We start from the raw sequence: 12,592 nt of genomic DNA on the forward strand, positions 1-12,592 counted from the left end.
CAAAGCTGAAAATTATTTCAATTATGAATCTAAGAAATTACAATTCACAGAAACAACTCACAAGTAAGCAATGATTCACTATTCTAATTATTTCTTAAAACTTTGGGCTTATTCTTTATTAAGATTCTATTTCTAGTTCTGCCATTTCATTTTCTAGTCCAGAAAAATTGGGAATACGTGTCAGAGCAGAAACATGTGGTGTTAGCTCTAATTGTCATCATAAACTAAATGAGAAAATAGGGTTTATTAAAGTGGGCACACAAATGGCTGGCGAATCCCTTTGTTCTCATTGTTGTAATTGATCCAGAACTAATGATTATGAGGCCACCCCCAAAAAAGCGACATGGGTTCCCAGGCAAACCGCGTTTGTCTTTCCATTGGCTCTGCAGAGATGCTGTGTATGAGGAGGCAGCATCTCCAGCCATTGCAGGTCATGTTTGTGTCTGGAGTGAGCACTCAGGGGCCAATATAGGACATATTAGGGTGTGGAATCTACCATTTACAAACTAATATTATATTTGGGCAAAGGCTGACAACTTTGAGAAAAATGGATCTGAAGTAACTTTAAATCAATAATAGGAAAAATTAGAATTTATCAAGATTTTATAAGCACTAAACACTCTATATGCGTGGTCCTGTTAAAGCCTCACAGGTACTCTCGAAGATAAGTACTATTATTAACTCTGTTTTACAGAGTAGAAAATGGAAATTATGGAGGTAAAGGAACTTGCCTAATACATAACAGAGCTGGAACTTAAACACAGCTCCATCTCATTTTAGAGGCTGGGCACTTTTTCACTATACTATGATTTAAAGTGAAAGCACATGCGTAATAAAACAATAAAAACAAAAAATAAGATCAAGAACCAAACAATGCATGAGGTGGATACGATGATTATACTTCAAAATAAAGGTCCACTCAGTCTCCTTTGCCAGCTCATCTTCCTCTAATCTCTACTTTAAATATCGGTGTTGCTTGGGGCCTGAGTAAGAGCGACTTTCTTTAGCCATCTCACTCTCCTGAGGTTTCTACTACATATCCTTAGGCTGATTCATCCCCACCACCACTGCCCTACCTGACCCAGACTGGATTTCTTCTCTGAATTCCAGACCTATATATTAAATTTCCTTCTTAACATCTGCACTTGCCTATCTCATAAGCATTTCAAAATCATTAAAGCTAAGAAGAAAAGAATCCATACTGCCCTTCCAGATTTCTCCAAGTCAGTGGCACTATCATCGATGAAGTTTATCATTTCAAATACGTGAGTTATCCTTGACCTCCCTCTTCCCTAATTACCTTGGTTCAACACCTATGCCTGACAACTTTACCGCCAAAATTTCTTCCTACTCTGTTTTTCTCTATTTCTACTGCATCCCAAGGCCAATCCATTTCTCACGAGGTAGGCCACAATGGACACCTAATTTCTCCACCTGCAATTTCATTCCTCCTATTTCACTGTGGTTTTGATTTACATTTTCCTAATGACTAATGATGTTGAGTATCTTTTCATCTGCTTTTTGGTCATTTGTATATCTGCTTTTGGAAAATGTCTATCCTTTGTCCATTTTATATTGGGTTATCTGCCTTTTTATTATTTATTTGTTAGTGTTTTTTGTATATTCTGGATGCCAGTCTCTTACCAGGTATATCATATGTAAACATTATTTTTCCCATTTTGTGGGTAGTGTTTTCACTTTCTTGATGATATCCTTTGCCATCTGAAATTACTAAATTTCAATGAAATCCAATTTGTGTACTTTCTCTTTTGTTGCTTGTGCTTTTGGTCATATATAAGAAAACATTGCCTAAGTCAAGGATATGAAGATTTATTCCTGTGTTTTGTTTTAAGACTTTTCTAGTTTTAACTCTTACATTTAGGTCTCTGACCCATTGTGAGCTAAGTTTTATGCGTGGTGTGAAAAAGGGAGTCCAACCTCATTTTTTACATTGTGGATATCCAGTTCACCCAGCACCATTTGTTGAAAAAAATTCCCCATTAAATTGTTATGGCTCTGTTGTTGAAAATCAATATACTATACATGTAGGGCTTTATTTCTGGACTCTCTATTCTATTTCATCACTCTATACTTAGGTCAGTACCATTCTGCCTTGATTATGTAAACTTTGTAGTAAGTTTTGAAATAAGGAAGTATGATTCCTCTTTGTTCTTTTTCAAGATAGCTATTCTGGGTCCCTTCCTTCATTTTCATATGAACCTTAGGATCAGCTTTTCAATTTCTGCAAAAAAGTCATCCAGGATTTGGATATGGATTGCCTTAAACCTGTAGATAAATTTAGGGAGTATTGCCATCTTTCTTTTTTTAGTGTTTCTTTTTTTTTTAAATTAAAGTTCATTGGGATGACAATTGTTAGTAAAGTTACATAGGTTTCAGAGGGTAAAAGGAATCAAATATATAGTGATAGAAGAAGTATTGCTATCTTAAAAATATTATTTCTTGATCTATAAACTTTGGATTTCTTTCCATATGTTTATACCTTCTGTTTGTATTGTTTATTATGAATGTATAGAATTCCAATTAATTTTTATATATTCATCTTGTATCCTGCAACTTTTCTGAACCTGTTTATTAGTTCTAATAGTTTTGTAGTGAACTTCTTAGAATTTCCTATGAATACAATCATGTCTTTTGCAAATAGTGATAGTTTTACTTCTTCCTTTCCAATCTGGATACTTTTTCTTTTCCTTACCTAAATGCCCTGGCTACCAAAACCAATAAAATATTGAACAGAAGTGGTGAGAGTACATATGTGGTCCTGTTCTTGATTTTAGGAAAAAGAACAGAATCTTTCACCAGTTTGATGCTAGCTGTGCATTTTTTGTAGATGCCTTTTATCAGACAGAGGAAATTCCTTCTATTTCTAGTCAGCTGTGTTTTAATAATTAAAGGATGCTGGATTTTATTAAATAATTTTTCTATGTCTGTTGAGGTAATCATGTGGTTTTCTGTCCTTTTTTCTATTAATATGATTTATTAGGTTGGTGCAAAAGTAATTGTGGTTTTTGCAATTATTTTTAACCTTTTAAACCGCAATTACTTTTGCACCAACCTAATACTATAGTTATTAAGTTTTGGATGTTAAACCAACCTTGTATTCTTGGGATAAATCCCCTTGGTTTTGGTGTATATTCCTTTTTTATGTATTGCTGGATTTGGTTTGCTAGTATTTTGTTGAGGATTTTTTCACCTATAATCACTAGAGATTTTTGGTCTGCAACTACTATTGGTCTATAACTTCTTTTCTTATAATTTCTTTGCATGTTTTTGGTATCACAGTAATACTGGCCTTATAATATGAGTTCAGAAGTGTTCTCTTCTCTTCTGTGTTTTGGAAGAATTTGTGAAAGATTGCTAATAATCTGTCTTTGATCTTTGTTAGAATTTACCAGTGAAGTCATCTGGGCCTGGGGTTTTCTTTGTGGGAAATTTTAAAATCACTAAATCAATCTCTTTAGTTGTTATAGTTCTATGCATGTTTTCTATTTACTCTTGAGTATATTTTGGTAGTTTATATATTGCTGGAAATTTGTCCATTTTATCTAAGTTATCTGATTTTTTGGCATAGTCTTTCTATTTTATTCTTTCATAGAGTCCTGTCATACCAGTTTTTCTACCAAGCATAAAAATCATAATATTCATGGAAAAAATTTAATTTAGACACTAAGAAATCCTATTATTCTATTATTAATAGAAATAAAGATTAATAAGAATTGTAAGTTAGTCTGTTTTACTACATAGTTTTGTTAGTTCACCAGGATACTGAAATGAACAAAAAGTTCTTTGTTCTACATATAGTAGGTCATAAAGTTGAAAACGGCTGATTAGTATTTGACTATCCTATGAAAATATCATCTCAATTTGTGCCTACTGTACTGTCTCTGGTTTTTAAAAACTTTTTGCCGGGATTCCACATCCCTGATTTGAGCTTTAGAACGTGTTTTTCTCAAGGTGTATTTATGACTAGATATCCTTGTATAAGTTGCAACACAATTTGCTTTGGAAATCAGAAACAGGTAATCTCCTCTGCATTATGGAAATCATCCAAAGATTTGGATTATTTTCTAAATTGTTTAGAATTTGGCAAAACCCAAAGAAAGTTTGCCAAGATTCACCCCCTGTGATTTTAAAATTCAAGTGCACATTAGAGAAATATAATCTGCAAAGTTGATTTATTTACACTCAACTCAAAAGCTCTTTTATGTTCATGAACTTTCTAAATCTTTTCTTCAACCCTTTAGACTTCCCCATATTTCCTCCAAAAGAACAGTGAATGAATAAGCTTAAAACTCTTAAGATATTTGAGGGAGTCTGTTTCACAGTTCTAAATGTTTATACTGGGAAAATTTCAAGCCTTAAAAGCATAGAAACGTAGTCACATCTCCTTTGAAGATGATTTCATCTCACATATATCTTATTTCACAAAAAGTAGTTGTTGAGGTGATAGTAGTAGTAATAGTAACAATAATGATAATAATAACAAGAACAACAATGGATTTCTGACTAAAATACAGACATTCTAAATATTTCTTCTTACAAAATATTGTTTTCTGTTCTATCTCAATTGTCTGTGGTTTCACATAGCTTCGGAAATAAATCATATAACATGTTTCTTAGCTAAGTAAACAATCATTACAATTTATATGTTTGTGTGTATAATCATAAATACATATGTATATACATATTCTCCTTTGTTACTTTTTTACATAATTTTCACCTCACAGCTATCAGTTCCCTTTTGGTTCCTTAAACTCCCCACTTTCCTGTTTCTAGGCCTTTGTACCTACTTTTCTGTCTGCATTGAGGATTTACCCCACAGCTTCAGGATCTCCATCCTTAAGGTCTCAGCTCAAATATCATCTTAGAGAAGCCTGCATGGATCACCCTTGTTATGGACTGAATTTTGCCCCATCAAAATTCATAGGTTGAAGCTCTAACCCTCAATGCAACTATATTTAGAGATATGCCTTTTCAGGAGGCAATTAAGTTTACATACTCTAAATGGTGGAGCCCTGATCCAATATAAATGGTGTCCTTACAAGAAAAGGAAGAGAATTCAGGAGTGCACGTGCGCAGAGGTAAGGGTGTTTGAGGACAAGTCAAGAAGGCAGCCATCTATAAGCCAAGAAGGAAAGTCTCCAGAGAAACAAAACCTGCCTATACCTTGATCTTGATTTCCAGCCTCCAAAACTGTCAGAAAATAAATTTCTGTTGTTTAAGCCACACGGTCTGTGGTACTGTGTTATGGCAGTCCTAGATATCTAACACAACCCTCACTCCAGTTGTTCTCAACAGCACTTTTAAGAATTTGAAATATTCTGTTAATTTATTTATTTACTTGTTTATAATCAAACTATTCTTTCTTAATGGTAGAGACCTTGTCATTCATGCCCTAGACCAGTGGCTGATATTTGGCAGGTGATCGATAAATAATTGTCGGGCAAATAAACAAAGTGCTCAGAAGCCACACTGGATTGGACCTGGTGGATAATGGATAACCAGGGGATGCTAATCTCAGTGTTTTCATATTCAGTAGGTTGTTATTTTTAATCCCAAGAGGCATCTTATACTTTTTTCCAGTCCAAGGGTTAAAAATCCAATGTTTATAAAAGTCAGGAAGATATTGTAAATGAATATGGTATATTATGCATAATAAAATAGAACGTTGTGGTGTCTAGCAAACTGGAGAAAGCATTGCCCACATAAAAATGACTGCTTCTCAGCTATAACCACGGGCCTGGTACTGCCAGATCTAATATTTAAAGGAAAGCCAAAAATCTAAATTTTTATGTGAAATCTTCTGATTTTTAAAAATTGGCAACTAATACAAATTTGTATAAAACACAGCAGGCTCAAAACAACAATAAAAGAAAAAGTGTTTAAAGACAGACAGGATTTCATGGATATCTGAGGCTAGACTAAGTGGTCCTTTCACTGAAAGTTACTGAAGGCATTGTCCAGGAGACCTTACAATTTCTCCACATTGCACACCCCTCTCTTTTTCTTTCACTCTGCTTTCTTCTCCACTCCACCCCTCCCCCAACTTCCTTTATCTTGCCCCTTTGTTTCTACTTTTTTGCTCTTGCCTCAGAGCTGCTGATATCCTGTTTCAGTGCTGTGCACACAAAATTTTCTGAAAAATTGTTGTTTTTGATCCAAAGAGGTGGGGGATAGGAACAGGGATTATACCCAAGGATAAAGACCTCCTACTCTCAGAATTAAGAAGAACATAGTTGAAATTGAAATACACCACACAGAAGGGCCTAGTTATATAATCTTTGTGTATATAGTAGTATGTATTTGACGATGAGGAATACAATAAAATTCGAGCTATCATTTAGTAAGTAGCTACTGCATGTTAGAAACTGTAGAAAAATAACAGCTAATACTTATTGAGTGTTTCCTCATCACCATGTGAGGAACCCTACACTCAACAGACTTCAGGGAGAGGGCAGATAACTCCAACATTTTCCTTCACAAATGAATTTTACAACTTCAGGTCCAGGAATTCAGAAAGTATGAATCAAGAAACAAGACTATATAAAATTTACTTTTGAAATTCTGGAGCTTCTGTCACCTCTGTAAATCTCTTGAAATAAGGTCTGTGTGTTTGGGGTTGGCAAAAAATGAGAGGAAGTTCTGGAGCTTAATTTTCACTCTTAGCCTGGCTGCATCTTCACACAGGAAAAGTGGTGATGCTTGGGAGGAAGAGAAAAAGTGAATGGAGGCAGGAGATTAGAAAAGGAACCAGCTGAAGGGGAGTAGGCTGAGGCTAATGAGTATAGGCTGGGACTAAGGGGTAGAAACCCATATGTGTTTTCCATTTGGTGAAAATAAAAAAGGCAAATTTTGAAAGTTTCAAAAAAAGGTGTCCCTTATTTTTATTATTATAGGGGTGATCTAAATGGATCTTTCTCATTTCACCACCACATTTTCATATTTGTTACTAAAATCCTGCCTAAGTCCTCAACAGCTCTTTTAAATCCTGAGGTTGGTGTTCCTGGGACCCTCTACCGCCATGGAAAAGCCCCTTTCTTTAATTTTTTCACTTAGACTTGGTGGGAAACGACATAAACCCTGACCCCCTACTGTGGTGATGGCCATGCTTCCATACTGGGTTCTCAGCCTGCCTTTCAGGGGTAATCTAGACTGCTGCACCTTTGTTACGTCAACAACTGGCTCAATGATGGGAAGGTAGGTAGTGGAACTTAATTCATTACAACATAAATACATGAATGAATGTTTCTTAGGGAAGATTGTTCCGCTGGCACACAAATCCCGGGCTAAGAAGAATACAAGGGCTTCTAAGGCAAATGTGAGGTAATGGGATTTCTAGGGAAAGGTAGCTAGAAGATTACTTGGCGTTGAATACTCTGTTCCTCCTCCTCCTTCCTCCTTCTCTTCTCCTGACTTGCTATCTTAGATCCTATTCTTACTAGGCACTGGGCAGATCTGAGAGAGAACTGGACCTGAAGCTCCAAACTGAAGATGATTGAGGAGTGGGATGAGAGAAGAAGGGAAGTCAGAAGGATCCACTTAACATCAGAGCTGTCTATACCATTGACTCCAAGGGAAGGGGGCTTCAACCCTGGTCCTGCCCAGGAAAGTAGGGGAGTGAATAGTCCCCTGTACAAGTCCTTTAAGTGACATTCCGAGTTCTTCCTTCAATTTAGAATAGAAAGAGAATGATATGGACAAAAAATATAGTTCTCAGCTTTATCATGATTTTTCTGTTTATGAATGAGTAACAAAATTTCACCTACAGTTTAACTGGATTACCTCTCTCCATCAGGAAATTACTTTGCTCTAGGAATTATGTTATTTGAAACAGAGAACTATGTTATAAATGGCATAAGATTTTTGTAAGATATGTACTTTATAACATGCATTTATGTGCCTGTTATACATGTCTAAACTTGGGAAGAAGGTCAGGATTGGGGTTATATATAATTACACAAATATCTATGCGTGCATGTACTTATGCACGTGTAGATATTTTTATAATTATAATTATTAGCTATTTGTGTAATTATACTTATTAGAAATTATGGCACTAATTCCAAAGTACAAAGAATCGATTCTTACTGGTGGACATGGAATAAGGCTCACCATAAAATCCATACAGTTTTTGTCCTTAGAACATTTATTTTTGAGGGAACAAAGTGTTAATTTCAAGTACTGGGGAATTTCTTTTTAAAATCAGGAGCTAATTTTGAATGGGTTCACATTCCACAAGTCAGTAGGACCTAATCTCTCACCTGACAATTGCTGGTATGAGGGAAATACGGCCCTCAAACCAATGAGGTGAGACACAGATCTGAAAACAAATTTAACTTAAAAAATATAAAAAATGGATGCACACAATATATCTTAACAGTCTCAGAACAATCGTGTGCTAGCAGAGAGCAGGAATAAGGACGGAAGATCAACACTGAACTTACAATAACATTGCCTTCATCTTATTGGTTAACCTCTTCATTTTGTAATTCTGGGAAAATCCCATGAGCATTTTGAGTTTTAAAAAATATTTTCTGTACTTTAATTTTTTAAAGCAACAAATCATTTAGGATTCACACATTCTTTAGCTAAAGGCTTGTCATTGATTTCTTTTATTGACAGTTAATTTTTTACCAAAGATATTTCCCACCTTAGCTATCATAAGCTTTTAATATTTGTTGATACAAACTTTTCCTCTTTCCCTAGATCCCAAGGCACAAGACCTGTTATTACTGTATTTCTTTTCTTGTTTAGAACTTGAGCTTTTCTTCATAATAGTTTCACAAAACCTGTTTCTCTAATATTACTGAATTACTTATAGATAAAGTCTTAATTTAAATTCCAACTAGCCCTATTATCAGTCCATAATATCTCCCAACTTTCAATAGCAGAAGATCAATGTTAATCTAAGCCCTTTATAAAAGAATCTATCACTAAACATAACATTTGCTTAATATTTTATCTTCTAATTTGAGTGTTCATTGCTACTGCATCTAGACAACAATTTCAGTTTTTCTATACAATTATTCTCAAGATCTCTATTTTAGACTGCCTGCCTAATTTTTTTTGAAATACTTGTAATAATAATAATAAAAAATATATAGGTTCTGTTTTAACTTTTCCCTTTTTATTCATTTTCACTTTTCATGAGGCAATCCAATAATGAAAAGTAATTTTAGTTAAAAATATTGTTTCTAAAGGCCTGTCTAAACTTATAATTTAGCATATAGTATCTTGGGGAGATGTGGGGGTGATACAGAATAGTGCTTAGGTTTTTCTATTGCTGAAATAATACTGGAAATCACTTCCTACCCCTGCTTTGAATTCCTCACTATCTCTGGTTGCACACCAACATATCTGTGAGCTTATAAGTCTTCTTAGAAATAACAGAATTACTTTGGAAAATAAGCACTTAGGAAATGTTCAATCAGTTATGACCATGCGTTAGTGCATTTGCCAAGGCAGATAAAGAAAATTAGAGAAAATTCTTACCTCTTGAAGGACGTAAAACAATACACATCACCAATAAAGCAAGCACAGCAGAGATGGCAACTCCAAATACAATTTTTAACCATGTCTACATAAAATAAAGAAAATTAGATATACACAATTTCTGCTAAGGAGTAGAAATGGCAAGATTTTCTTTACACTTAAATCCTATTTTTCCTCCCCCACAAAACTTTTGATTGTCTTCCACTGATCTGGCTCTAATTGCTGGAATTTTTCCAGTTCCGCAAGGACAAATGTTTCTACAATACATTTAGAACAATTTCCCAATCCTAACCCACTCCAGGAAGTATACACTTTAGTACAAATCCTCACCTTCTAAACAATAGAAAACTCTGATCGTACTCAATTCAGCGGGCCCTCATTCTTTAGCAACACCTGAAGTTGTGCATACTAACCTTCATTTTTCCAGATGTTTTTGAAAGTTAGCTAATTCTGACTTCAGAGTGTGGGTCACTGTATCTGTGAAAACCGTTGAAAGGAAGCAAGTCTGTCTTCGGAGTTGGAAGCTGAAGCTAGGACAAGGTTTTTTTCTTTCCACGGACTTTTCAGTCCCGTGCCAAATTTCAAAAGATTTCTGTAAAATTAGAAACAGATTTTGGGGGCGTTCTTGGTCTTGAAATGAACTGTGAGTGGCTCAAGGGAGGTTTTACAGCCTTCTCATCCTTGTAAACTCTACACCAACATCTGCTTACGTTGACGTACAGAAGTTTTTAACATATTTTTTTTACAAGTTTAGTTTTAAGTTTCATTTTCTTAGAAATCACTCACGGATGACCTTGGCAATTTATTAAGTTTTGTATATCCTTTCTGTTTGCAACCAAAAGAAGAATTTAAAATAATACAAACTTCCAGGTGTGTACAGTATATATATACATAAATAACTTTTAGGAGAGGAGGAAAATTAAAGCTGCAAAAATTTTGTAAGGGAATACACCACATAACTGTAGTTTTTTTTCTTCCTCTGAGAGATTGTGAGGTACTGCAGACAGAAATGTTTCTCTTTCAGCACAATTTCTTTGTCCATATAGCACCATATGCACTTTCAGTAAATACAGAAGTTTAAAAATTCAACTGTCTAAACCCACGACTGCTTTACTTGAAAGAAATAAAATGCCATCTGGTGAAATTTAGTATGGGTTAGGTGTGTATGCACAGGCCAGAAAAATGGAAAGATCAGTAAGAATAATTTACCAGTAGTCCTTTGGAAGAATGGAAATGGTTTGCAAAAGTGATATTTTTGCTTTCGTTTTAGAATATCTTCTGAGAGAGAACATTTAGTAACTATAAAGCCTTTAAAATAAATACAAAAACATCTGAAAAGAGAAGGAAGTCTTATGTACAATTTCATTTTGGCTAAATTCATATAATTCCAAAGCAATTGGTCAACTTGACAGATCTGTAAAATGGTTGCCTGAATTTAAAAAAAAAAAAAGAAAAAGACAAAACAAAAAACCATACAGACAACAGTTTCTTAGAGTATTCTGGCTGGTTCAACGCAATTCACATGGATAGAGTCTGTGGCTCCACGTAAACACAGTTGTTAACCTACTGTATCTTTAGTTTTTCCACTAATACTTTCCTTCGTTTCAAGTTTATAACATTCTCAACCTGACTGAAACAAAGTTCATGGTGACCTTTCATGGACTGTTCATAAAAAGTAATGAGGAAACGTTATCGAAATCTGTTGTTGTTTGCTTTAGTCAACGAGTCTGGCTATCATGGGAAGCTTTCTCCAGCAAACAGCAGGATGGTGGCTTGTGAAATTCCTCTCAGACATTCTCCAGACAACCCTCCCTGAACTCCAGCCTTATGAAAATTCTGTTGAGGAAAATGAGTCATTAAACATTTACTGGCAGAGAGATGTAGTCACCCGCTCCTAGATGAGGCCCCCTCCTTTGCAGTTGATGGGGCCAGCTCTTTACAAACTGAAGCAATCATTAAGAGTAATGTCCAACTTATACACTTGCACGCATCTCCATGTGATTGTAAGATCCTCAAATCTAAGATAAAAGCCACCAGCGAGGTCCCAACTTAACTGCTCCCATGTGGGTCCCCTCAGATTAACTGCCCTCTTTGGGAAATTCAAACAGCGTGTTCTCAGAAGTTCTGTCTCAGCCTGCCAAAGCCTGCCAAAGCCCCACACACCAGAACTTTTTAGTGGGTTATTTCTAAGACTTTAAGCTCTTAAGAAAAACTGACTGTAATAAATGATTAGGGTGTAATTAAAATGGATACTATTTGCTTTAGCAATTAAAATTGCACTGACATGTGACTGGTTTGTGTACCACTTAGGATTGCAGCCACGTGTGGGTGTCCACAGTTAAATGAATATTTAACAGGTTCTACAGAGATATTGGGGTGCTTTAAGAGGGACAAATTTAAGTTGAAACTTTTAGTGAGGGAGAAAATTATAAATCTGAAACATGTTTATTTAGTTTTGTTTTGGGGTTTATTTGGGAGGTGATTCACACTACAACTTACTGGTTTGAACTGTTTTAAGAAAAATGAGACTGACTACAGAAATAAAGATTTCAAGAGTTTTTCTGTTTGATTTCATGGGTAAGTGATATATTGCTTATAACAGAGCTATGCACATATGCATCCTTTTGAGATAATGTGTTTTAATTTTTTTCCAAACAGGCATTCCTACAAAAATTTGTAAGAATATTATAATATCTTTAATTATAATTAAAATTATTATATCTTTACTGTTTTTTTTCTCCTTTTGGAGTTAAAATGAAAATGCTTATGCTGACAGTTTTTTAAACATTAAGCAAACTGACTACTATTCTTAGTTTACACGGTTAGTTAGCATCCAGTCAAAATTTTTGTGGCAAAAACACGTATGAAAAAGTTGAAACAAGTATGAAAACAAGTATGAAACAAGTATGAAAAGTCTGTGTTTTCAGGGAGCTTACATTCTAGGACAAGCATGGCAGGTTAAGTTCTTACATATTTGTTTCTTTTCTTTTCCTGGAGCTCTTGCTGAGAATGAACATGAAGCTGGGTTTGTGCTCAGTAGGAAAGTATGTCCTGACTAGTGGTTGATTTCTGTATCCACCCA

The 12,592-nt window shown here is 34.9% G+C and overlaps 1 protein-coding gene across 2 annotated transcripts in view; it reads right to left on the minus strand.

Moving 5' to 3' along the window:
* The window catches only part of FAP (fibroblast activation protein alpha), a 90,277-nt gene that overhangs the window by 60,517 nt on the left and 17,168 nt on the right, over window positions 1-12,592 (minus strand). For both annotated transcript variants that reach the window (XR_012497800.1, XM_019727297.2), the window contains exons 2-3: window positions 9,924-10,102; window positions 9,511-9,595 (exon numbers count right to left, since the gene is read on the minus strand). Coding sequence is in view for 1 of the 2 variants with exons in the window: in XM_019727297.2 (XP_019582856.1) it covers window positions 9,511-9,595; window positions 9,924-9,929 (91 nt within the window). In the remaining variant the exon portion in view is untranslated. The remainder of the gene's footprint in view (window positions 1-9,510; window positions 9,596-9,923; window positions 10,103-12,592) is intronic.

This window comes from Rhinolophus sinicus, linkage group LG01 (genome assembly GCF_036562045.2).
Source record: "Rhinolophus sinicus isolate RSC01 linkage group LG01, ASM3656204v1, whole genome shotgun sequence".
NCBI lineage: Eukaryota > Metazoa > Chordata > Mammalia > Chiroptera > Rhinolophidae > Rhinolophus > Rhinolophus sinicus.